General features: G+C 44.5%; 1 protein-coding gene across 2 annotated transcripts in view; it reads right to left on the reverse strand.

Annotated features, from left to right (window-relative positions):
* The window catches only part of FER1L6 (fer-1 like family member 6), a 134166-nt gene that overhangs the window by 35729 nt on the left and 70626 nt on the right, over window positions 1-27811 (reverse strand). For both annotated transcript variants that reach the window (XR_016388312.1, XM_022554020.3), the window contains exons 20-26: window positions 14484-14618; window positions 12365-12514; window positions 4852-4962; window positions 4427-4588; window positions 3122-3302; window positions 2488-2705; window positions 892-1014 (exon numbers count right to left, since the gene is read on the reverse strand). Coding sequence is in view for 1 of the 2 variants with exons in the window: in XM_022554020.3 (XP_022409728.3) it covers window positions 892-1014; window positions 2488-2705; window positions 3122-3302; window positions 4427-4588; window positions 4852-4962; window positions 12365-12514; window positions 14484-14618 (1080 nt within the window). In the remaining variant the exon portion in view is untranslated. The remainder of the gene's footprint in view (window positions 1-891; window positions 1015-2487; window positions 2706-3121; window positions 3303-4426; window positions 4589-4851; window positions 4963-12364; window positions 12515-14483; window positions 14619-27811) is intronic.

The raw sequence follows: 27811 nt of genomic DNA on the forward strand, positions 1-27811 counted from the left end.
ATCCCTGAAGTATCACCTCAATCTGCAACTATGAGTTTTATGGGCTGGCATGTTGGGTTTGTCCTGGGACTGGGGAGGTTAGCAGAGAAAGAGGAAAGGGCTGAACACTCACCAGAAGTGGTAGTGTCCATCGTAGTAAAACGAGGGTGTTTGGAAGCAGGGATTAACATTTAGTTTGTTTATTTAACTATATGTCAATATTCATGGATAGTCCTAGATGAAGAAATTACGGTCTTTCCAAATAAAGAATCAGAAGAGTTGCTACTCAATAAAATATGATGATAACATCTGAATAACTTTCCTTTCCATTTTTACTCAGGGATGAGAAGTCTTACCAGATTCAGCCACTGAGCTTTGGCCTGAGTCTCCAGACCCACTCCCCACTGGTTCTCTGGCTTTCCATGTGCATGAGGCCCTGCTGATTATTCCCATTTGCTAAGGCCAAGACCTCTGCCTTTACTTTGATAATTTCCCATATGAACTTAGAAATCTGCTGGAGACCTGGAGCCCTTTGACCTGGAATCTCCAGGTGAACCTGAAGCCCCCTTCGCTGATGCCCACCTGTCCAGAGACCCATTTCTCTTGGCTAGACCTCCCTGAGGTGGGCAGATTCCCTGGATGCCATGATAGACTGCACATCCTGCCAGCATTTACAGCAGAGCCTGTGTCCTAGGGCCAGCTCCAGCCAGACAGTGAGGATTTGGCAGTACTGGACCCTTGGTCCTTTCAGGCTTTGAACCCTTCAGCAGTTAACAGAACCACACCCAAGTAGGGCCTACCTATAGCGGAATTTAGAAGAGGGGACAATGCAGGATTTGGGGTGGGGGAGGGTGGTAAATGGTGCTGTGCTCTTATCGAAGCCTTGACTGTCACAGCCAGGAGAGAGTCTACCTTCTGTGCTTTCTTCAGGGAGGCATAATATTTCGACCACCAGTCAATGACGTTTTCAGCAGATTCATCCGCTATGGTCCTCTTTCTCCTTTTAGTAGACTTCCGAGAAGGTTTCCTGGCATCCTGGCAAGGGATGAAGGATGGATTGTTAGGTGTCAAGGATCTGCATGCTGGTGGCTAAGTGGTTTACTAAGGAAGAGGACATGTAGGTGCCCTCGGGGAGGTGGATGGAGGTGTCAGCAGGTTTTGTGATTGCAGCTCTCTGTCCCTCCTAAATCAATAAAAGTTTAATAATCTGTCAGCCATTAATGAGTTTATTTGACATTTATCAAGCAGGTATGAGATTTTGTGGTTGACATTGGGGATGTAAGGGGTAGACATCATCCCTACTTTTGCGAAGCTTCGAATTCAGTGGAGGAGACAAGCAGGCTACATGATACAATGTGATATAGTAGAAAAGGAATTAGCTTCTAAACATAATATAAACGTTTATGATTTTATGATTCTCAGTTTCCTCAACTAGGAACAATAATACCTGCTCACTTCACTGTCATGAGGATTAAGTGACATAGGTAGACAATCCCCCTTTAGCATCACTTCTGATTTGAACAGATGCAAATAAATGACACCTACAACATAAGTGATGGGGGGATAGGAGAAGCAGTGTGATGCATACGTGGCAGAAGGGAAGCATTTGGGGAGAAAGTTGTGTCATGCCAAATTTATCGTGTACTTATCATCCATTTGCTCTCAGACATCTCTCGGGTATCTACGATGTGCCAGCCACTCTACCAAGTGCAGGGGATACAGAGATATTTTTAAAAATCATCTATGACCTGGTGAAGCCCACAGTTTTATGGTGGCAACAAACAAACTGAAATTTGCAACATGAAGTGGCAGGTACAATGCTGGTGGGATGGAGAGAACCCCGTGGGCTGTCAGAGAGTCACGCTGAGCCTGGATGAGATGGGAAGAGCCTGAGAAAATAGCCATTCATCTACCATACTGTACCTTTTATTTCAGCTTTTATAATTTGCTGGGCAGGTCATCTCTTAGGACTTTCTTAAACCTGCTTTCTTCTTTAAGTCAGTTGCTAGATACACCAGGATTTTGCCCTTAAAGCTATGACTTAAAAGATTACTCATGTCCCCATTTTATGGTCTTGTGTACTTATCCATCTCCCCTCCCAGAATCTCAGCTAACTGAGGATAAGTCTCACTTTTATTTAGACCAGAAGACGCATCTTTTTGGTCCCACGTGACGCTGTACAAAGTAGGTTCAAAATATTTGTGGAATAAGCCTTGATGAGGAAACCATTGTTTTTCCAAGCTAATGAATTAAGAGTTTCTGTTCAATTAAATATTGCTGTCACATTTGACTAGCACTTTAATTTCACATACACTGACTTATCTGATTCTATGACAATGCTGTGAAGTGGGTATCGGTGTCCCCGTTTTACAGATGAAGAAACTAATGCTCAGAAATGTGAAGTTGCTTGCCATGGTCACACAGCTAGTAGGTGGGAGGATTAGTATCTAAAACCTCTGAGCAAACTCTAATGTGCCTTATAAATATGAAGAGGGATGACATTCCGACCTTAGCTTTTCCGTCTTTGGGTGGCTCCTGGGCTGCAGGTTTGTGTTCCGTCTCCAGCATAGGGGATGGGTCAGGGATATCAACCAGGCTGGCTGCCTGAACCTGGGCCAAGTCAGGTACCACTGTGGGAGGCGGCCCAATATCCACAAAGATTTGATCTGTTGGGAGCTCCTGAGCAGAGCTGGGGGTCTCAGAAGGCTCAGTGGAAATTAATGAATCTGAAATAGCCAAGATGGAAGTACATTAGGTCAGGACTTCCCTGGTGGCACAGTGGTTAAGAATCTGCCTGCCAATGCAGGGGACACGGGTTCGAGCTCCGGTCCAGGAAGATCCCACATGCCACGGAGCAACTAAGACGGTGCGCCACAACTACTAAAGCCCACGCACCTACAGCCCGTGCTCCGCAACAAGAGAAGCCACCGCAATGAGAAGCCCGCACACCACAACGAAGAGTAGCCCCAACTCGCCACAACTAAAGAAAAGCCCCGCACAGCAACAAAGACCCAATGCAGCCAAAAATAAAAAACAAAAAAATAAAAGAAGTAGAGGGGACCTCAGGAAATTCTTCAGAAAGATCCTGCAGGCACCACGGTTTTGTAGCCCACAGCGCTAGAATCTAGAAGGAGCTTCCTACCTTGCACAACTTGGGCTCCATCCACCTGTGAGGTGAGGGCAAGGGGCTCCCTGGATTTACACAAAAACTGTTTCAAGCAGTTGATGGTGTAGGTGCCCACGAGGGTGCTCCTCCCAAAGGCTCTCCAGTCCACCACGCAGATGCTCAGGGGTGGGTGCAGAAGCTCATTCTCAGGCAGCTCCTGCAGGGAGAGGCTGGGGTGAAGTGGGGCACTGCCTGGGCCGACCTGTCTGGGTGTAGGACCAAAGCAAGCCAGGTACCCATCCTTCCTCTGTCCCTGCCTGTCCTTTCCCTACAGGTCGCCCCTGCAGCTTGCCAGAGTCTGGAGCAATGCCTTCTCAAGCCAGGGAGTCATTACCCAACATATGAGGGATGGTACTAGCAATTCACCGCAGGCGTAAGTTGCAAAAATCACACACTCCCAAATTCTCTGTGGCAGTAGCCTTCAGTCCTCTTACTTTGTCATTACTGTATTTATCCGAACTTTCATCTCAGATGAACATTAATCCAGACCCAAGATATAAAGCAGATGAGAACTGAGCCATTTAAGATGGAGCTGAGCGTGAGGGGCCAGCGCCCCATCCACTTCTTTACCCTGGTGGACCCCGAGGCTCAACAAAGTCTGATTTGGAAGGTTTGCAAACACAGTACACATTCTTTAATTCCAGTCCTTCTTGATTCAGAATCTGTGTCCATTGGAGCTGACTGGGTTAGACAAAGCAAACTTCGACTTCACAGTTGGTTCCAAATCAGAGCACAGAAATAAACAAAAGCACAGGTGTCAAACATTGCTTTTGACACGCTACGTACAAATAATTTTTTAAAACTCTAACCATTGTAGTAAGTTCCGTGACGGTGTCTTCCAGGCCAGTGGTTCCCAAGCTCCAGTGTGTATCAGAGTCACCTGCAGGGCTTGTCAAACCAGAGGTGTCTGGGCCCTACCCCCCAGTCCCAACAGTTTCTGGTTCAGTAGTTCTGGGGCAGGGCCTGAGAATCTGCATTTATAATAAGTTCCCAGGTGATGCTGATAAACTGGGGGCCACACTTTGGGAACCACTGTCAACCTTCTTTGATTTACTATATGATCTACACCCAGAACCTTTAAAAACAAAACAACAACAAAAGTCTGTTTTATCCCATTCTGCAATTCTGGCTTTTTACTGAATTAAACTGTTCTTTCTTGTGAGTAGTGGGGCACCTGAAACTCTGAAACATCTCCCCAAGTCAGGTTCAGGAAGGAGTGGGTCGCATCTATGGAGATGAAGGGAATGAGCGGGTGGGGCAGGGGAGGGGAGAGACCCGCACCACTTCGAAAGCATCTGCCTGGACGCTGAAGTTTGGGTTGTTCTGGTAGCTCTGGATCACACAGGACTTGACTCCATGCCCGCCACACTCGATGAGGACCTGGGGACGATCCACCGAGAGGAGCTGCACCTTCTTCATTTCCCGGACTCCCCAGAAGAGAACCTGAAGAGAGGACGGCAGGGCTGTCACACAAAGGCCCAGGGAGGCGCCAGCAGGTGTGGCTCAGGTGTGGGAAAGTCGGCCGTGCCAGCCTGAGAACCACAGGATGTTCTTCCGGGAAAGGATGGGGCAGCTCCTTGTGGCTCCGTCCGATCAGCTACGTCTCCTTCCCACCCCTCAAGTCCCCTGACACAGTGCAGGCATGATTGCAATGCACCAGTGCCCTTTAGTCCCAAAGAACAACCCAGTCCTTCCGGGCCCCATACCTCCACTTGGTATTTACTCAGCACTGGCCGGATGCTGGCAGGAACAGGGTAGATCTGGGTGACATCGGGTGGGTCGAGGGGAGGGAGCCCTTGCAGCCCAGACGCAGGGACCTACCACACGGATCAAGCGCTGGTTAGACATTGGGAGAGGTAAGGAAAATGAACGCTGCCACACAATGACCTCATTGGAAAGACTGTCACTGTTTTAACCAAAGGAATGTTTCCAGCTTAAAATGTAAATCAAGATGATGCATTTTGTCACAGTGAATAATTTCTTAATTTACAAATGCATTCATTCACAAGGGTAATCAACATTTAGTGAGCACTCACAACGTGTCACAAATTAATAGTTTCATAAGCTTTCAGCGAGCTCACAGTAGAGAGGAGAGGAAAAAAAGACAGATAGATCCTCATAACCTCATGGTATTTCATTCTTTTCATTTTTTCTTGAAAATTAATTACATAAACACTTATCTAAAGTTTAAAAAGAGCAATAAATTAATTTTAAAGCTTCATATTAAAATTTTGGAAAAGCAAGTTTTCAATTCATAATATTTTCTAATATCCTTCATACTTATTCTTTACCCTGTGGGTAATTTAGAAGTAGTCTCCTTAATTTCTGAATTTATGGTGTTGTTGTAGAAGTACTGCGTGATTTACAGAGTGGTCAGAAAAATATACTCTGTAGGGTTTTAAACCTCTGAAGTGTTTTGAATGTTATCTGACATTATTGGAAGCAGAAAATTCTAGTAACACCTTTGCAGATGGTTTATTCATTAAAGAATATAAGCAGTAAATATATAGGATTAAACATTTAAAAAATATCTCTGGTATCTAAATGTTTGCAGATATTATAGAAATAGGAAATAAGTAAACCTATAGACATTAAATAATAACTGAAAAATTATGAGTGGTAAAGTAATGGTTGAATGTTTTGAGTATGTAGGATAAATTCAAGAATTTTACAAATGGCTGAAATCTAATTTTTTTCTGTCATTAAAGTATATATATTCAGTCAAGAAAAAAGAAATGACAGGGGAATTACAGCCGTAGAATAGAGAAGGGTCTCTGATCAGATTCCAAACCTCTGAGACTTAACTGTCCTCCCACTGTGCACTACAAGAGATTGATTTAATCACACAGAGACTAGTCATAATCAGTAAAACAGAAAATGAAGTCTTTTGAAGGCAGACCTCCAGGAAAAGGTGTTATTTCCTGTGCATTTGGAGTTGACAAAACCGCAAGAGGACAATTGCTATGCTTTATTGAAATCTCACACAAAGGACTTAGAAAGTCTCCTAAGGAAAGGGCCTTTCTCATTTGTGGGCCACCCCACATTACCTTCAAGACCTGGCTCAACACATACATCTTTCAAGAAGCCACCCCTGATTTGGTCCCGGCCACTGTGGCCATTCTCCTAACCTTCAGTCCTTGGAACACAGTGTGTCCTCTCTGGAGGCTTAGTGCAGAAACTAGTGGACTGAGCCCGGAAACCAGGCTCTGCTGTGTGACCTTGCATGAGTCCCTTTCCCTCTCTGGACCTCAGATATTGGGCCAGCTGACCCTTCAAGTCCCTCAGGAGCCAGATGTTCTATTAAACATTGCTTTGGAGCAGGAGGTTTTCCTCGCTGGGGGAGTTTGCCTGACTTGGCCAAGAGGAAGCCTTTGTTTACTTCATTAGTCTCAGACTCTCAGGTAATGCTCCAAAACCAGTGAGTTCTTGATAAATGTTTATTGGCTGACACACATTAGCTCTGTATGCTCGAAAAAGCCTATTTGCCCATCAAAACCTGTAAAGCACAAACATATCACCATTTCTTTTTCACAGACATATTCTAGCTGGCATCGGCAGATGTGGTTCAGTTAATTATAAGAAAGCCCAGAAAAAGAAGACAGCAGTCACTGCGAATGCCAAGTAGGCTCAAGATAATGAAGCCGCAGAAGGAACCAAACCAGATCAAGGAGCCGGGAAAAGGTGAGGTGAACACTGCCTGGCGGCGAGGAGGTGAGCGATCCAGGCTGCAAAGCATCGCCTCCCTGAGAAAGCTAATTGCTCCTGTGGCTCCAAACGTAAAGCCACAAAAACAGCTGTGATGGTGGCACAGGATGGGATGGTGCCTCTGGATGTGCTTTTAAAAGTACCATACGTGGGCTTCCCTGGTGGCGCAGTGGTTGAGAGTCCGTCTGCCGATGCAGGGGACACGGGTTCGTGCCCCGGTCCGGGAAGATCCCACATAGCCGTGAAGCGGCTGGGCCCGTGAGCCATGGCCGCTGAGCCTGCGCGTCCGGAGCCTGTGCTCCGCAATGGGAGAGGCCACAACAGTGAGAGGACCGCGTACCGCAAAAAAAAAAAAAAAAAAAGTACCATATGTTTTGCTCGTCTTGGGGCCTCTGCCTTCAAAAAATTTACAGATTAAGGGAGACAAGCTGTAAACAATTGCCTTTATCAAAGCCTAGATTTGGGACTTCCCTGGCGGTCCAGTGGCAAAGAATCTGCCTTACAACGCAGGGGACGTTGGTTTGATCCCTGGTCAGGGAAGAAAGATCCCACGTGCCGCGGGGCAACTAAGCCTGCAAGCCACAACTACTGAGCTCGTGCACCTCAACTAGAGAAGCAAAAACCCACACGCCACAACTAGAGAGAAGCCCAGGCACCGCAAGGAAGATCCTGCGTGCTGCAACTAAGACCCAATGCAGCCAAAAATAAAAATAAATAAATAAATCCTAAAAATAAAAGCCTGGATTAAATAGAAAAAGAGGCAAAGTGACGTAGGATGGAAGAGGAGAAAACATTTGACTGAGGTGGGGGAGGGGAAGCTGCCTGGAGGAGGCAACTCTTGTCCTGAACTGTGAGGATGATCAGTTTCCTAAATAGGTAAATAGAGTGCAGGGGGTGGAGTCGGCAGAGCAGGGAGACATTTCGAAATAGGGTGACAGCATGGCCAAAAGCAGAGAAGCACATCTGTGCGCTGAGGTCTGAGAATTCAGAATAGTCTGCTGTAAAGAGGCCACAGTACGTGCAGAGTAATTGTGCTGAAATGTGAGCCTGAAAAGGCAGTTTGAAGACAAATTAATTTGGGGAGAGCTTAAATGCTAAGCTATGGAAATCTGACATTCTCCTATGGGCTAGATTTTCTTTTCATGAAATATTAAGAGTTACCATGCAAAAAGAAAATATTTGTACTCACAAACATTTGGGAAATGTTGAATTTCAAAAAAGAAAGAAATTTCAAAAGTTTCTTTATAGCTGACTTCTCAGAGTCTTTACTATGGTAACGGGGATTTCAAAGTCCCAAGAGGGACATAATATGAAGAATTTCCCAAACTTTGTTTTTTTTCTTTTTTGCAATACACAGGCCTCTCACTCCTGTGGCCTCTCCAGTTGCGGAGCATAGGCTCCGGATGCGCAGGCCCAGCGGCCGTGGCTCACGGGCCCAGCCACTCCGCGGCATGTGGGATCCTCCCAGACCGGGGCACGACCCCGTGTCCCCTGCATTGGCAGGCGGACTCTCAACCACTGCGCCACCAGGGAAGCCCCCAAACTTTGCTTTTACTGTATTTAGAGGGACTTGTGTTCCAAAGATACAGATTTTGGAAATGCTCCTGGAGATAAGAAACAGACTGTCTAAAGAGGAGAGTGGTATGGTGGACTTGCGTTCTGGAAGGAATGTGGAGGATGAAGCAAACAAGGAAGAGGAGGAAGCTAGGAGACCAGGAAAGAGGCCAGTGGAACGATCCTGATAAGAACGAGGGTCTACAAGAACAAGGGACAGTCACCTGGCTGGAACGATTGGCTTGCTCATGGATACAAACCCAGAGTGAAGAATTACAGCTGAGTGTGAATTCTCAAGGCAGAGAGTCTAGGAGAACAGGGGGACAGTGGGCCAGGACTGGGAAAATAGGGTCAGCTAGCTGGGTAGAGGAGGAAAATGGAGGTAAGGAATTCAGTCTGGGGCACTGAAGAACCCAGGTACTACACCCTCCTTCTGAGACAGGGAAGCCTTTCAGTAATGGAGACAGACGGGCTGAAGGTAAACCACCCACAGACGGAAACTGAGAGCCGCTGGTGACAAATGATGGCGTTTTCTAGCTCCTGCCTTCCCGGAGTGTAGGAGATCCACATGCTGAGAAAGTGGCGTTGATGATCAAATTAATTTTTGCACACGTAATCAACTGAGAGGAAGTCCTAATGAAACCCTAATGAATTGTGTCTCTTCGGTTGCTTGCCTCTGACACTCCACTGTCAGGAAGCAGCCGTATCTCGAACCAGTCTGCCCAGCTCATGGTGGAGGGAGGGCGGGAGAATCAGAGATGGGGCCGTGGAACTGGGAGGAAGCCAGGACCTCAGAAGGCCTGTTGGGATCAGCTGGTCCAGCCCCTCATTGATGGATTAGGGGACTCCCTTCAGGAAGCTTCATGCAATGAAAAGAGCAGTTGACTGAATCCCATCCAGTAAACCCGGAGCCTCAGCTTTCTGACATGTAAAATGAAAGCATTGTACTCAAGCTGGTTTTCCCAAATCAGTCGTTCTTCTACCACTTTTACCACCTGTGTTATTATCTAGTAAACATCTTCATTAGCTGTAATTTCATTTTTAGAAAGGAAACTTCAAGTTGCTAAGTAAAACAGGTACCACTGGCCATCAATGGAAAGTAACTTTAAAAAGAAAACCAACGAAAACAAAATAATGTTATTGGAATATGTCATGTGTAGCGTTTCTTAAAATTTCTTTTAACTATGTTTGGAGGGGCCAGTGTTCCAAGAAGCAGACTTTGAGAAATGTTCTTGTAGATAACACTGATGTTTCTTTAGAGGCATTGAAGCTGAAGCCTATGCTTTCTGAAAAAGAAAGGTTGCAGGTTAAGAAACGTGTTATACACAGATGGGCGTGAAACTTTCTTCTAAAAGTACTTAGAAGGATCCAAAAAGGCAAAATTCCATTTACAACAATATGGATGGGCCTTGAGGGCATTACACTAAGTGAGATAAGTCAAAGAGAAAGACAATACTGTATGATCTCAGTTATATGTGGAATCTAAAAATAGAAAACAAACACAGAAACAGAGAGTAGATTGGTAGCTGCCAGGAGTAGGGAGGTGGGGAAAGTGGGTGAAGGTGGTCAAAGGGTACAAACTTCCAGTTAGAAGATGAATAAATTCTGGGGATCTAATGCATAGCATGGTGACTACAGGTACAATACTGTATTGTACACTTAAAAGTTGCTATGAAAGTAGATCTTAAAAGTTCTCACACCACACACACACACACACACACACACACACACAAAAGGTTAACTATGTGAGGTGATGGATGGATGTGTTCGTTAACCTTACTGTGGTAATCATTTTGCAATATATACATATATCAAATTATCATGTTGCCCACCTTAAACTTACACAACGTTATATGTCCATTATATCTCAATAAACCTGAGGAAAAAAAGGCGACACTCCCTCGACATTAATTCACTGTGATTTAATGTTCTACCTGGTTTCAACCTAAGATTTTGACAACCTAAGATTTTGACTCATTGATGGCCTAAAATCACCTGGACTCTCAATTAAGGAAAGACTAGGCCAGCTGATTTTGAAGATCCCTAATTTTATCTCAATAAACCTGAGGAAAAAAAGGCGACACTCCCTCGACATTAATTCACTGTGATTTAATGCTCTACCTGGTTTCAACCTAAGATTTTGACAACCTAAGATTTTGACTCATTGATGGCCTAAAATCACCTGGACTCTCAATTAAGGAAAGACTGGAGCAGCTGATTTTGAAGAGCCCTTTCAGTTCTGACAGTCCATGTTTCTGTGCAACACACATCCATCTGGTGAGAGCTGGTTCTATTAGACTTTCACTTGGTTGATCATCCTGGAATCCTAGAAGCTAAGATTTGTAAGACAAAGATTTCACTAGTCCTTCTCTCCTCCCCTCCTACACTATAAGCATCATAGAGCTGGAGCTGACGCCTGTGATCCTGCTACTCTGTCCCTTTAAGAGCTCATCCAGCTTCAGTTCCCCTGAGAGAGGTTGCTCTTTCTCCAAGGCAGCCACTCCAGCCTTAAAAAGTTCTTCCTCAAGTGGAACAAAAACCAGACGACAGTCAAAGGCTGATTGGGTGCACTTCAGAATTCATCTCTGTAGTCATATGCAGCTCCCAGGCCGCACACCTGGGCACTTTGGATTTGAGTACAAGTGTGTCTAACCCCGTAGCTAGCTGTTCCCGTCCTCTAATGCTCTTCAGCCTCTTCAGCTCTCGGGGGAATCTGTACACTGGATTCTAGGCTCCGACCTGCCATATCCAGCGAGACATTACCGTTCTATCCAGCTCAATTTCTTCACCTGAATAAACAGATAGGACTAGATATTTTGCTTTAATATTCCATGGTATAATAATATTAATAAAATAGGTAGCATTTGTTGAGTGTTGATTCCACGCCAGGCACTTCAGGCAGGTTAATTATCATCTCCATTTTGCAGGTCAAACAGAGAGAAATAAAGCAGCTTACCCACAGTCACACACCAGCAAGTGGTGGGAATGAGATCCATATTCATGGGATCCAACTCCAGCACCTTCCCTCTTACTCATTTGCTACGTCTTGGGAATGTTTGTCTTCTAGTTTCTCTACTAGAGATTTTTTTAAATTGGGATTTCTGGAAAATGTGCTTTCCTAGAGAGGGATTGATCTGACCCAAAGGGTAAGTGCCACCTGCCCTCAGCGAGTGGGATGGTCAGGGAGAGAAATCTCTCTGATACAGGCCCACCTGGTCACTTCTTTCCAGGTCACCATTCTATCCTATTTGGTCCTTGACTGGACAGCCAGACTTGAGAGGCTCAGCTTCCCTCCCTAAGTATCCTGCCATTGCTTTCTGAAAAAGTCCTCCTAGACATATGTTCATAAATTCCCCGATGTCTTAGTGGGACAGACTAAGAACTCAATGTCTTTGGGAAACTTTGTGAAACAGTGTAAGGAGCAGAAGGCTTTAAAGGTCTAAGTTCAGCTCTCAGCTCAACCACCGACTAGCAGCATGACAAGGTAAGTCATTCAGTTACATTAATCCTTCAGTTTACGATCTGCAAAATGGGAATCATAACCCCTACCTCAACCGGATTGAGGGAGGTCTCAGTGTGATGAGAGGTATGTGAGGCAGCAAACAACACAGGGCACGTGGGAGTGTCCACAAACGTTTGCTCCCTTCCCCTTTATATCCTCCTGTGGTCTGTATGCAGCTCAGGGACTGACGCATAGGGCTGCTCAAGCATTGCTGGCCAAATCCACGTGGACCTTTCATCCTGGGACTCTGACTTGTAGCATGGAGGCTCTGGGAACAACCCGTCACCTGAGTTCCTAAATGGCATCTCCCAGATCCCCAGAAGGAGCCGTCTCCAGACACAGGACAGCAGGGAGGGACCACGCATAACGTGATGGACATACACTTCCCATGAGGCTGCTTCTCTGGCCAGGTAGACTAGATAGACGGCCAGTGCAGATATCACTTCTGGTTCACTTACCTGCAGCAGTTCAAATACAGCAAGGAGGTCGCCTCCAGAAAGGTTCCCGCAAAAGATGGGGTGGTAACACAGCCTGGGGGGCTTATAGTCCTGGTCAGCGAGCTTCACAACAGGAGCAGCCACGGTGGCACCCAAATATTCTGGCTTCCCCTAGGGCAGAAAAGAAATGAAGTTTTGTCCCTGGTGGTCACCTACCTGGTTCTGATCTGCGACGGTGTGATTTTGTAATTAATCTTCACAAAACTGTCAGCCTCAGTGTCTCCCTCCTGCTACTGTCTCATTCTCTTCTTCTGCTAAGCCCCTCTCACCTCTTCCCACAGCCTTGGGGAGCAGCAGAATCCATCTGGGCTCTCAGGGAAAACCCTAAGAGGGTCATCTTAGGGGCTTCCTGGCTCAAGGTGATCTTAGGGGTTATCCCTTTCCTCAGTGTATTGAGTTTAGTGGAATAAAGTAAAAATAATCACCCAGGGTAGACTTGAAGGGGAAAAGGAGAAATAAGGTGGCACCAAATATTCCAAAAGATCTCCAGAACAGGGAACCCTTGTGGCTGGGAACACAAGTTTGGAGTCCAGGCAAACGTGAGTTGGAGTTCCCAAATCTATTGCTTTGGAGATCTATGGTCTTGGGCCAGTTACTCAACCTTTTTTTTTTTTTTTTTTTTTCTGTGGTACGCAGGCCTCTCACTGTTGTGGCCTCTCCCGTTGCAGAGCACAGGCTCCGGACACGCAGGTTCAGCGGCCACGGCTCACGGGCCCAGCCGCTCCGCGGCATGTGGGATATTCCTGGACTGGGGCACGAACCCGTGTCCCCTGCATCGGCAGGTGGACTCTCAACCACTGTGCCACCAGGGAAGCCCTCTAAGAACTATTTGATGGGGTCACCTCCTGCCTCTTCCTCATCCCTGCTCCCAGGAGCCTCAGTCCACATTCCCCCACGAGTAGCATGGGGCTGGAGCATGGGGCTGCTTTGCTATTTATCTCAGGAACTGCTGTATCCCCTGGCACAGGGCAGGCACTCATTACATATTTATTCAGTGAAAACTCTTGGATAAATGACCTCCAAGTCCAAGGGCAGTGCCCACATTTTCTTTGGCTGAGGCTGGGTTTTAGTACCTGCACTACTTCATTGCCTTTGGACTCACAAACAAGCATTTGCATTCCCGGCTGTAGAAGGAAGCTTGGTTGAGGTGGAAATGGGTTTAGCTCAGTCACACTTAAAAACTAACAAAGTGGGGCTTCCCTGGTGGCGCAGTGGTTAAGAACCCGCCTGCCAACGCGGGGGACATGGGTTTGAGCCCTGGTCCGGGAAGATCCCACGTGCCAGGGAGCAACTAAGCCCGTGCACCACAGCTACTGAGCCCGTGCTCTAGAGCCTGCGAGCCGTAAGTACTGAAGCCCTCGCACCTAGAGCCCGTGCTCCGCAACAAGAGAAGCCACCGCAATGAGAAGCATGCGCATCGCAACGAAGAGTAGCCCTCGCTCGCCACAACTAGAGAAAGCCTGCGTGCAGCAAAGAAGACCCAACGCAGCCAAAAATAAATTAATTAATTAATTTAATTTTTAAAAAAACCCTCCAGTAAGCTTTTGAATCTGCTGTTTCAGGACACGGACATCTTTGGAGAGAAAGAGGTTTGGCTAATATCATAACAGAAATGAGATAGAGCTGAATGCATTGTTTCAGGGCTCGGAAGCAACAAAGAAAGAAAAAAAAAAAAGGCCCAGTTACAAATGCTGAATCAGTGACAATATATCCATTCCTTCCAACCAGGCGAGATCAGTAAAGACCTTCTATTTTCAAAAGGCATGGACATTTTTATAAGCAGCAATAAGGTATGGAACTAGCTGGGGGCTGGGTATAATAATTATATTCCTGAAGAAGTATATGTGGACTGAACTTCTGTGAAGCAGATTCTATTTAAATTGCAATCCAAAGGGAAATCTAAGCAAAAAACCCTTTAGTAAAGCAAATGATCATCATCCATTTCCCAGATTCTGTAGGTCAGTGTTTCGCAGGTGAGGACTGCCTCTGGGCATAGTCACAGGCTGGTTAAATAAAGGAAGTTAGTTGAACAGGGAGTTTTTAGCAAATTGCACAGTTAGTGCAGCCCTGGGACACTCACCACTGCGTCACTGTCATACAGCTCCACCACCACTAACGGCGGGGATCCTGCCAGTTCCTTCAGGTCTCCGTGCAGCACCAGGTCATTGAACAGCAGCATCTGGTTCCAGGTGGGGGAGAGGGTCTGGGAAATGACCTGGAAGTTGGGGCCAAAAGAAAAGCAAAACATGGCTCGACTGGGTTGGAGGGGACTCCGTGAAGGGTAAAGAGGACACATTCTCATCACCATTGCTCACTTATTCAACATTCAAGCAACGACGGAAACTGATGTGCTACTGAGTATCAGATGCCAGGGATGCAGATTCCCTTCCCTGGAGGAGCTTACATAAGCTTCATGAGTAGAACTCCCACCCGATTACCACCCTACTTGCAAGCATAATTCCAATTCAATCCTCACAGTAGTGCTGCGATGATAACACCAGCTACCCTTTATTGAGCACGTACTGTGTACAGGCTGCGGTACTTCACATACACTGTCTTGCTGAAACTTCCCAACAATTCTGGGAGATAGAAATGTAAACCAAGGCTCACTTGCCGAGAGCCGGCACATGGCAGAACTGGGATTCAACCCAGGTCATCTGGCACCAAAGCCCAGGCTGCTAACTTCAACCATCCTCACCAAGTAGATGCTCATATTGTCTCCATTTTATGAAAGGGCAAACTGAGAATGGGGAAGATCTAGTGATTCTTCACTGTGAACAAATAAAATTTCGTCATCAAATACTCGAAAGTGGATCTTCAATCTAATATTCCTTACATGGAATTCTACTGTTTTGTGGATATTTATTCGACTGCATTGAACTGACCAGGGTCTTCAAAATAACCTTAACCATTTTGCATGACATCATTCTTTCTTCCATAGCAAACTGTGACATTGGAAGTTGGCTGCACCCATTATGCAGATGGAGAAACCAAAGGACAAAGAAGGACCACAACCCGCATAACTGGTTCAGAACCATGAGTGGCTCACCTAGGAGTGACTCAGAGCCCCCTGCCAGGCCATTCAGGTGGTACCTTCAGAAGGTAGAGTGTAATGAGCTTGCATCCTCTATTTAATTGGATGTTTGGAAACATGCCAGTTTCATAGAGCTAAAGGCTAAGGTTGCTTGCAGGATAGGTGCCTGTACCTAGGCAGAAACTGCCGCATTCATGTGTGAGGCCAGTCCTGGAAAGAGGCCACAGTCACAGTCTCCTGTGCAGGCAAATGGGTGATTTCTCAGGTTAACACAGACTGCACAGCTCCTGCTGGGTCCTGAGGAAATTTCCACACCACCTCTGCACTCCACTCTTACCTCTCACCATTCTCTCCAGGAGGGACTGGAGAGAGATCTGGCCTGAACTAACTACTGCTTAGATTCCAAAGCCCAAATAAAACTGTCATCTCAGAGCTTTACATCAAGAGCCATTTCTAGTCATGGCATTAAATCACTTGCACTGTGGTTGTGAAAAAATATTTGTATTGCTCTTTTTTATGAGTCATAAAATATGCATTCCACAATTTCCTTCCTTCCTTGCTTTTTGCCTTTAGAGTATTTTATGCCTCAGACACAGTGAGGTTTTGAACATAACGTTTCAGAGAAAATCTTAATTTTTTGGACAGGAAGAGAATGGCTTCAACCAACCTATGAAGAGCAGTTAAGGCATTGCAATGCAAAGTTCCCCTGCGTCGGTGACTGACATCACAAAGAACTATGTGTTTTTATGTTGCTTTTGAAAATAGAAATGGGATCTTTTCTGCAACCTGTACCCAACAGTGTGACACCAAAGCAATTTATGATTCTCACAGCATCTTTCCTACAGAAATATTCTGATGGCTTCCTTGGCACTTTGGGCTATAACTGCCACTTGATAAGATTCCAGAGGCCAGCATTCATTCTTTCATCATCATATATTTATTCCTTCAAAGTGCTAGGCTCAGTATTAGGCACTAACACAGCATCCTGTGCTTAGCAGGTATTCAGTAGCTACTTGCATGACTAAATGAGTGGATTTTGGCCTGTCCCATGATTAAAAGGACGATGTGGCCACCTTCGAGAAGTACTGAAACGTTCACCCAAACAAAATATATTGTCCCACTTCTCTGCCAAGGTGAGTACAGCTCACCTCATTTCCTTGGGGCTTCCTTAAGGAGTTGTGCTTTATAAACTTGTTCGGTGACGTTGTTGGAGAGATTATGGTAACACTTAAATTTAACGCTTTGAATGGAGCGTGGCTTTAGAATCAGAGACCCCCTGTAATGGAACCCTAGTGTCACCACCTGCCTATGTCCAACTTGGGCAGGTGATTTAACCTCTCTGATCCTTAGTCTTACTCATTTCAGTGGGGTTAGTACCCACCTTGTAAAGTTGTTATGACCACTGTCTAAGATAAAGCGTATTAAGTGCCTGGCATACAGCAGGTGCTCAGTAAGCGCTTGTTGTCGGCCCCCCTCCACCCCAGCCACACTCATTTATAAATGAGTAAACATTTACTGAATACCTACCACATGCCAGCGTTGGTCACCAGGGTAACTCGTATCTAACAAGAGACCACTGGTGTCCTCAGGACTCAGCATCAGTCTGACTGCTTGAAATCTCAGCTTCCATGCCCCCCACCCTCTAAGATCCCCTGTCCTTCTCTTCTAAGCCTCCCTCTTACCACATAGTCCTTCTCCCTTTCTATCCCCAAAACCTTTCTTTGGGAGCTGTCTCCCTTTCCCTTTATCCTATCATCACAAGATTTCCAAGTTCCACGTCCTCAGTGGCATCTGGAATAGCCGGATTCCCCTCCTGAAAGATTTCGTACCACTAAGTCACTTATAAAAGATTGGCTGCAGGACCCTCCCTTCAGAGATAGTTCTCCTTGAGCAACACGTGGTCCATTCAGAGAAGTGCTACCAGGTGTACGGTGGACCAGCTCAGCTATGACTGCAGGGCCCCCAGGCTCAGCCTTCCCCACCTTGAAGAATGCACGAGTGCGGCATGTCACACACAGATCAGTCCCACCGAGGCAGCACACACTGGAACAGGAGAGAGAAACCAGAACCCTTTCTTACCAAAACGGAAGCAGAGTGGTTAAGCAAAATGACTTTGGAATTGGACCAACCTGGGTATCCATCTTGGCTCTACCATCTTCTAAATAAAGAGTCTCCAAGCCGTACCTTCCTCGTCTGCAGAATGAGGACACTAATAATACCCACTTTGGGGTTGCAGTTAGACGTAACCAAAAATGCATATAAAATGCTTAGCATCATGCCTGTCACAGAGGGAGATTTTAAATAAATGACAGCTATTATTATTAGCAAAAATTAGGTACTTGGTACAAAAGTATGGAGGCAAAGTCCAGGGTTCAACAGAACTTGTTTTCCCTTTCAAATGATTATTTGATAAACAAATGTCATCTGTTCCTTTGAGATATGCATCTATATCAAATGAATATACCGTATGGAGATGCAAAATAGAAGGAGAACTACATAGCAGCCAAGGGAGCTCACTCTAACCCCCTACCCCACCCAGAGCCCTGAGATCACCTCTGAGGCCTTGGAACTCCACAGCTGTGCAGGCAGAGGAGGTCTCCAGGGATTCCGCCTGCCCCCCCCCCTTTTTTTTAACCACACTCTGTGGCATGCAGGATCTTTGTTCCGCGACCAGGGCTCAAACCTGTACCCCCTGAACTGGAAGCTCGAGGTCTTAACCACTGGAGCGCCAGGGAAGTCCCAGGGATCCCCCTTTTGAGAATCCCCTTTGTTTTTGGCGGGAAGCCTCAATGGCAATAATAACGCAGTCACACAGGAGCTGTTATAAACAAGGCACTGTACTGGGTGTCTCACCCTCTGGGAGGCATATACAATATCACCATCCCTATTTTACAGATGAAGAAATTGAGGACAAAGAGGATTTTGCTGTCACACAGCCGATAAATGGAAGGGCTCAGACCTGAACCCAGGCACTACGGCTCTAGAGTCTATACTCTTAGCCACCGCGCTATGTACTACCTCTTAAAACACAGGGAGAAGAAAGGAGTCTGAAGTTTTCTCGTTCTCATGCTCAGTCACCTTCCCTCTGATGTCTCTCCCGACTTCCCTCCCAGGCAGAGCTAACCCCTCTCTCCCTGTGGCCCCTGGAGGTTCAGTACTATGGGGTTTATCACAGTGTGGCTGATTCGTCTGCACAGAGCACTGCCGAGCTCCACTGCTTCGTGCACTGTGCAGGAGTGGAGTCCGGAAGATGGCGGCGTGGGAAGACGCGGGGTCAGCGTCTCCACACAACTAGGGCGCCTGCCGGCCGCTGGTGGGAGACTCTGACCCCCAAGGAGACAGGAGGGACCCCAGAGTGAACCGGTAGGACAGAGGGAGACCGAGGGGGGAGGAGAAGTGGAGGCCAGACAAGATCGGTGCCCCTGAGGCCGGGGAGATCAGGACAGGCAAGTGAGAGGGAGTCTCCGGGAGGAGAGGGAGAGGAGCGGAGGGCCTGGGGAGCCTGCTGAGCTCCCAAGCTGGTTCCCCCTGCTCCAAGGCCCCTCCAGGCCGCGTGGGTCCTTGGGAGCATGGGGGGGGGCGATCAGGAGACACAGGCTGGAGAGGGGCCCTGGGGGGCAGCGGGAAAAGAGCGGAGGGCGATGGCCCCGCCCACTCGGGCCCAGGGAGCCTGCCGAGCTCCCAGGCCGGTCCCCTGCCCTCCAAGGTTCCCCCTTCCCCACCGGCCGTACTGGTCCTGGGGGCCTATGAGGGAGGCCGGGGAGATCAGGACAGGCAGTCGGGAGGAGCTTTCCCAGACCCCAGACCGGAGGAGCAGGAGAGGAGAGGAGGGCGTTTTTCCCGCCCACTCGAGCACAGGAAGCCTGCTGGGCCCCCAGGTGAGGTCCCCTGTCCTCTGAGGCCAGGGTGGGGGGCACGGCTGGGCCCCTTCTGTTCCTTCAGCCTAAGCCCCACTCCCCACAGGCCCCAGGGCCTTTCCGGCCCTGTGCGTCCTGAACATTGGCCCCGCCCACTGCCCAAACCTCGCCCTTGCTTAGGCTCCGCCCTCCACAAACCCCCCCCCCCCTTTTTTTTTTTTTTTTTGCGGTACGCGGGCCTCTCACTGTTGTGGCCTCTCCCGTTGCGGAGCACAGGCTCCGGACGCGCAGGCTCAGCGGCCATGGCTCACAGGCCCAGCCACTCTGCAGCCTGTGGGATCTTCCCGGACCGGGGCACAAACCTGTGTCCCCTGCATCGGCAGGCGGACTCTCAACCACTGTGCCACCACGGAAGCCCAAACCCCTGCTTTTTTTTTTCTTTTCCCTCCTCCTCTTTTTTTTACTATTGTGGTACTGATGTACCTTCCAGTTGCTGATTCATCTATAATTTTATTTTTACATTCTTTCTAACATATCTGTTAGTTTCCTAACAATAACAAAGTATTTTTACTTTGTTATTGTTCTCTTTTTTCTTGAATTTTTGATTTTTATTTTATTTATTTTTTTATACAGCAGGTTCTTATTAGTTATCTATTTTATACATATTAGTGTATACATGTCAATCCCAATCTCCCAGTTCATCACACACACACACCCCACCACTTTCCCCACTTGATGTCCATACGTTTGTTCTCTACATCTGTGTCTCTATTTCTGCCCTGCAGACCAGTTTATCTGTACCATTTATCTGTTCCACATATATGCATTCATATACGATATATGTTTTTCTCTTAATGACTTACTTCACTCTGTATGACAGACTCTAGATCCATCCACGTCTCTACAAATGACCCAATTTCATTCCTTTTTATGGCTGAGTAATATTCCATTGTATATATGTACCACATCTTCTTTATCCATTCGTCTGTCAATGGGCATTTAGGTTGATTCCATGACCTGGCTGTTGTAAATAGTGCTGCAATGAACATTGGGATGCATGTGTCTTTTTGAATTATGGTTTTCTCTGGGTATATGCCCAGTAGTGGGGTTGCTGGGTCATATGGTAATTCTATTTTTCATTTTTTAAGGCGCCTCCATACTGTTCTCCATAGTGGCTGTATCAATTTACATTCCCACCAACAGTGCAGGAGGGTTCCCTTTTCTCCACACCCTCTCCAGCATTTGTTGTTTGTAGATTTTCTGATGCCCATTCTAACTGGTGTGAGGTGATACCTCATTGTAGTTTTGATTTGAATTTCTCTAATGATTAGTGATGTTGAGCATCCTTTCATGAGCTTCTTGGCCATCTGTATGTCTTCTTTGGAGAAATGTCTATTTAGGTCTTCTGCCCATTTTTGGATTGGGTTGTTTGTTTCTTTAATATTGAGCTTCATGAGCTGTTTATATATTTTGGAGATTAATCCTTTGTCTGCTGATTCATTTGCAAATATTTTCTCCCATTCTGAGGGTTGTCTTTTCGTCTTGTTTATGGTTTCCTTTGCTGTGCAAAAGCTTTTAAGTTTCATTAGGTCCCATTTGTTTATTTTTGTTTTTATTTCCATTACTCTAGGAGGTGGATCAAAAAAGATTTTGTGGTGATTTATGTCAAAGAGTGTTCTTCCTGTGTTTTCCTCTAAGAGTTTTATAGTGTACAGTCTTACATTTAGGTTTCTAATCCATTTTGAGTTTATTTTTTTGTATGGTGTTAGGGAGTGTTCAAATTTCATTATTTTACATGTAGCTGTCCAGTTTTCCCAGCACCACTTATTACAGAGACTGCTTTTTCTCCATTGTATATCCTTGCCTCCTTTGTCATAGATTAGTTGACCATAGGTGCATGGGTTTATCTCTGGGCCTTCTATCTTGTTGCATTGATCTATGTTTCTGTTTTTGTGCCAGTACCATATTGTCTTGATTACTATAGCTTTGTAGTATAGTCTGAAGTCAGGGAGTCTGATTCCTCCAGCTCTGCTTTTTTCCCTCAAGACTGCTTTGGCTATTCGGGGTCTTTTGTGTCTCCAAATTTTAAGATTTTTTTGTTCTAGTTCTGTAAAAAATGCCATTGGTAATTTGATAGGGATTGCATTGAATCTGTAGATTGCTTTGGGTAGTAGAGTCATTTTCATGATATTGATTCTTCCAATCCAAGAACGTGGTATATCTCTCCATCTGTTGGTATCATCTTTAATTTCTTTCATCAGTTTCTTATAGTTTTCTGCATACAGGTCTTTTGTCTCCCTAGGTAGGTTTATTCCTAGGTATTTTATTCTTTTTGTTGCAAGGGTAAATAGGAGTGTTTCCTTAATTTCTCTTTCAGAGTTTTCATCATTAGTGTATAGGAATGCAAGAGATTTCTGTGCATTAATTTTGTATCCTGCAACTTTACCAAATTCATTGATTAGCTCTAGTAGTGTTCTGGTGGCATCTTTAGGATTCTCTATGTATAGTATCATGTCATCTGCAAACAGTGACAGTTTACTTCTTCTTTTCCAATTTGAATTGCTTTTATTTCTTTTTCTTCTCTGACTGGTGTGACTAGGACTTCCAAAACTATGTTGAATAAGTGGTGAGAGTGGACATCCTTGTCTTGTTCCTGATCTTAGAGGAAATGCTTTCAGTTTTTCAACATTGAGAATGATGTTGGCTGTGGGTTTGTCATATATGGCGTTTATTATGTTGAGGTAGGTTCCCTCTTTGCGCACTTTCTGGAGAGTTTTTATCATAAATGGGTGTTGAATTTTGTCAAAAGCTTTTTCTGTATCTATTGAGATGATCATATGGTTTTTATTCCTTAATTTGTTAATATGGTGTATCACATTCATTGATTTGTGTATAGTGAAGAATCCTTGCATCCCTGGGATAAATCCCACTTGACCATGGTGTATGATCCTTTTAATGTGTAGTTGGATTCTGATTGCTAGTGTTTGGTTGAGGATTTTGCATCTATATTCATCAGTGATATTGGTCTGTAATTTTCTTTTTTTGTAGTATCTTTGTCTGGTTTTGGTATCAGGGTGATGGTGGCCTCATAGAATGAGTTTGAGAGTGTTCCTTCCTCTGAATATTTGGAAGAATCTGAGAAAGATGAGTGTTAGCGCTTCTCTACATGTTTGATAGAATTCATCTGTGAAGCCATCTGGTCCTGGACTTTTGTTTGTTGGAAGATTTTTAATCACAGTTTCAACTTCATTACTTGTGATTGGTCTGTTCATATTTTCTGTCTCTTCCTGATTGAGTCTTGGAAGATTATACCTTTCTAAGAATTTGTCCATTTCTTCCAGGTTGTCCATTTTATTGGCATAGAGTTGCTTGTTGTAGTCTCTTATGATGCTTTGTATTTCTGCAGTGTCTGTTGTAACTTCTCCTTTTTCATTTCTAAATTTATTGATTTGAGTCCTCTCCCTCTTTTTCTTGATGAGTTTGGCTAAAGGTTTATCAATTTTGTTTATCTTCTCAAAAAACCAGCTTTTAGTTTTATTGATCTTTGCTATTGTTTTCTTTGTTTCTATTTCATTTATTTCTGCTCTGATCTTTATGATTTCTTTCCTTCTACTAACTTCGGGTTTTGTTTGTTCTTCTTTCTCTAGTTCTTTAAGGTGTAAGGTTAGATTGTTTATTTGAGATGTTTGTTGTTTCTTGAGGTAGGCTTGTATTGCTATAAACTTCCTTCTTAGAACTACTTTTGCTGCATCCCATAGATTTTGGATCGTCATGTTTTTGTTGTCATTTGTCTCTAGGTATTTTTTGATTTCCTCTTTGATTTCTTCATTGATCTCTTGGTTATTTAGTAACGTATTTTTTAGCCTCCATGTCTTTGGGTTCTTTATGTTTTTTCCCCTGTAATTGATTTCTAATCTCGTAGCGTTGTGGTCAGAAAAGATTCTTGATATGATTTCAATTTTCTTAAATTTACTGAGGCTTGATTTGTGACTCAAGATGTGATCTGTCCTGGAGAATGTTCTGTGTGCACTTGAGAAGAAGTGTAATCTGCTGTTTTTGGATGGAATGTCCTATAAATGTCAATTAAATCTATCTGGTCTATTGTGTCATTTAAAGTTTGTGTTTCCTTATTAATTTTCTGTTTAGGTGATCTGTCCATTGGTGTAAGTGAGGTGTTAAAGTCCCCCACTATTATTGTGTTACTGTCAATTTCCTCTTTTATAGCTGTTAACAGTTGCCTTATGTATTGAGGTGCTCCTATGTTGGGTGCATATATAATTGTTATATCTTCTTGGATTGATCCCTTGATCATTATGTAGTGTCCTTTCTTGTCTCTTGTAACATTCTTTTTCTTAAAGTCTATTTTATCTGATATGAGTATTGCTACTCCAGCTTTTTTTTGATTTCCATTTGCATGGAATATCTTTTTCCATCCCCTCGCTTTCAGTCTGTATGTATCCCTAGGTCTGAAGTGGGTCTCTTGTAAACAGCATATATATGGGTCTTTTTTTGTATCCATTCAGCGAGGCTGTGTCTTTTGGTTGGAGCATTTAATCCATTCACGTTTAAGGTAATTATCAATATGTATGTTCCTATGACCATTTTCTTAATTGTTATGGGTTTGTTTTTGTAGGTCCTTTTCTTCTCTTGTGTTTGCTACTTAGGGAAGTTCCTTTGGCATTTGTTGTAGAGCTGGTTTGGTGGTGCTGAAGTCTCTTAGCTTTTGCTTGTCTGTAAAGCTTTTGATTTCTCCTTCGAATCTGAATGAGATCCTTGCCAGGTAGAGTCATCTTGGTTGTAGGTCCTTCCTTTTCATCACTTTAAATATGTCATGCCACTCCCTTGTGGCTTGTAGAGTTTCTGCTGAGAAATCAGCTGTTAACCTTATGGGAGTTCCATTGTATGTTATTTGTCATTTTTCCCTTGTTGCTTTCAGTAATTTTTCTTTGTCTTTAATTTTTGCCAGTTTGATTACTATGTGTCTTGGCATGTTTCTCCTTGGGTTTATCCTGCCTGGGACTTTCTGCACTCCCTGGACTTGGGTGGCTATTTCCTTTCCCATGTTAGGGAAGTTTTTGAATATAATCTCTTCAAATACTTTCTCAGGTCCTTTCTCTCTCTCTTCTCCTTCTGGGACTCCTATAATGCAAATGTTGCGTTTAATGTTGTCCCAGAGGTCTCTTAGGCTGTCTTCATTTCTTTTCATTCTTTTTTCTTTATTCTGTTCCATGGCAGTGAATTCCACCATTCTGTCTTCCAGGTCACTTACCCATTCTTCTGCCTCAGTTATTCTGCTATTGATTCCTTCTAGTGTATTTTTTATTTCAGTTATTGTATTGTTTATCTCTATTTGTTTGTTCTTTAATTCTTCTAGATCTTTATTAAACATTTCTTGCATCTTCTCGATCTTTGCCTCCATTGTTTTTCCAAGGTCCTGGATCATCTTCACTATCATTATTCTGAATTCTGTTTCTGGAAGGTTGCCTATCTCCACTTCATTTAGTTGTTTTTCTGGGGTTTTATCTTGTTCCTTCAACTGGTACATAGCCCTCTGCCTTTTCATCTTGTCTATCTTTCTGTGAATGTGGTTTTTGTTCCACAGGCTGCAGGACTGTATTTCTTCTTGCTTCTGCTGTCTGCCCTCTGGTGGATGAGGCTATCTAAGAGGCTTGTGCAGGTTTCCTGATGGGAGGGACTGGTGGTGGATAGAGCTGGGTGTTGCTCTGGTGCACAGAGCTCAGTAAAACTTTAATCTGCTTGTCTGCTGATGGGTGGGGCTGGGTTCCCTCCCTGCTGATTGTTTGGCCTGAGGGGACCCAGCACTGGAGCCTACCCAGCTCTTTGGTGGGGCTAATGGCAGACTCTGGGAGGGCTCATGCCAAGCAGTACTTCCCAGAACTTCTGCTGCCAGTGCCCTTGTCCTCACGGTGAGACACAGCCACCACCCTCCCCTTCCTCTGCAGGAGACCCTCCAACACTAGCAGGTAGGTCTGGTTCAGTCTCCTATGGGGTCACTGCCTCTTCCCCTGGGTCCCGATGTACACACTACTTTGTGTGCCCTCCAAGAGTGGAGTCTCTGTTTCTCCCAGTCCTGTCAAAGTCACAATCAAATCCCACTAGCCTTCAAAGTCTGATTCTCTAGGAATTCCTCCTCCCGTTGCCCGACCCCCAGGTTGGGAAGCCTGACGTGGGGCTCAGAACCTTCACTCCAGTGGGTGGACTTCTGTGATATAAGTGTTCTCCAGTTTGTGAGTCATCCACCAAAGCAGTTATGGGATTTGATTTTATTGTGGTTGTGCCCCTCCTACTGTCTCATTGCGGCTTCTCCTTTGTCTTTGGATGTGGGGTATCGTTTTTGGTGAGTTCCAGTGTCTTCCTGTTGATGATTGTTCAGCAGTTAGTTGTGATTCCAGTGCTCTCGCAAGAGGGAGTGAGCGCATGTCTTTCTACTCTGCCATCTTGAACCAATCTCTCTTTTTTTTTTGCCACCCCACCTGGCTTGCAAGATCTTGACTTGCGAGCCTGGGGTCAGGCGGAAGCTCCTGCGGTGGGAGCTCTGAGTCCAAACCACTGGACTCACAGAGAACCTCAGACCCCAGGGAATATTCATTGGAGTGAGGTCTCACTGAGCTCCTCATCTCAGCAAAAAGACCCAGCTGTACCCAATTAGCCTACAAATTCCAGTGTTGGAAGCCTCAGGCCAAACAACCAGTAGAACAGGAACACAATCCGACTCATTAAAAAAAAAAAAAAAAAAAGTCACAGATGAAGGAGCAAGGTAAAAACCTAATAAAGGTTTTTATTAAGAACAAATAAATGAAGAGGAAATAGGCAATCTACCTGAAAAAGAATTCAGAGTAATGATGGTAAAGATGATCCAGAATCTCAGAAATAGAATGCAATCATGGATTGAGAAAATACAAGAAATGTTTAACAAAGATCTAGAAGAACTAAAGAACAAACAGAGATGAAAAACACAATAACTGAAATGAAAAATACACTAGAAGGAATCAATAACAGAATAACGGAGGCAGAAGAACGAATAAGTGAGCTGGAAGACAAAATGGTGGAAATAACTGCCAAGGAGCAGAATAAAGAAAAAAGAATAAAAAGAAGACAATCTCAGAGACCTCTGGGACAACACTAAACACACCAACATTTGAATTATAGGGGTCCCAGAGAAGAAGAGAAAAAGAAAGGGTCTGAGAAAATATTTGAAGGGATTATAGTGGAAAAATTCCTAACATGGGAAAGGAAATAGTTACCCAAGTCCAGGAAGCACAGAGACTCCCATACAGGATAAACACACCAAGACACATATTAATCAAACTAACAAAAATTAAATTCAAAGAAAAAATATAAAAAGCAGCAAGGGAAAAACAAAAAATAACATACAAAGGAATCCCCATAAGGTTATCAGCTGATTTTTCAGTGGAAACTCTGCAGGCCAGAAAGGAGTGGCAGGATATACTTAAAGTAATGAAAGAGAAAGACCTCCAACCAAGATTACTCTACCCAGCAAGGATCTCATTCAGATTCAATGGAGAAGTCAAAAGCTTTTCAGACAAACAAAAGCTAAGAGAATTCAGCACCACCAAACCAGCTTTACAACAAATGCTAAAGAAACTTCTCTAAGCGGGATACACAAGAGAAGAAAAAGACCCACAAAAACAAACCCAAAACAATTAAGAAAATGGTAATAGGAACATACATATTGATAATAACCTTGAATGTAAATGGATTAAATGCCCCAACCAAAAGACACAGACTGGCTGAATAGATACAAAAACAAGACCCATATATATGCTGTCTACAAGAGACCCACTTCAGACCTAGGGATACATATATACTGAAAGTGAAGGGATGGAAAAAGATATTCCATGCAAATGGAAAACAAAAGAAAGCTGGAGTAGTAATACTCGTATCAGATAAAATAGACTTTAAAATAAAGACTGTTACAAGAGATAAGGAGGGACACTACATAATGATCAAAGGATGAATCCAAGAAGAAGATATAACAATTATAAATGTTATGCACCCAACATAGGAGCACCTCAATACATAAGGCAAATGCTAACAACCATGAAAGGAGAAATCGACAGTAACACAATAATAGTAGGGGACTTTAACACCCCACTTACACCAATGGACAGATCATCCAAACAGAAAATTAATAAGGAAACACAAGCTTTAAATGACGCAATAGACCAGATAGATCTAATTGATATTTATAGAACATTCCACCCAAAAGTGGCAGAATACACTTTCTTCTCAAGTGCACATGGAACATTCTCCAGGATAGAACACATCTTGGGTCACAATCAAGCCTTGGAAAATTTAAGAAAATTGAAATCGTATCAAGCATCTTTTCTGACCACAATGCTATGAGATTGGAAATCAACTACAGGAAAAAAACTGTAAAAAACACAAATACATGGAGGCTAAACAGTGCGCTACTAAATAACCAAGAGATCACTGAAGAAATCAAAGAAGAAATTTTAAAAATACATAGAAACA

The sequence above is a fragment of the Delphinapterus leucas genome, chromosome 17, assembly GCF_059928025.1.
Source record: "Delphinapterus leucas isolate spDelLeu-1000000601 "Yukka" chromosome 17, BTC_Dleu_Yukka2, whole genome shotgun sequence".
Lineage (NCBI taxonomy): Eukaryota > Metazoa > Chordata > Mammalia > Artiodactyla > Monodontidae > Delphinapterus > Delphinapterus leucas.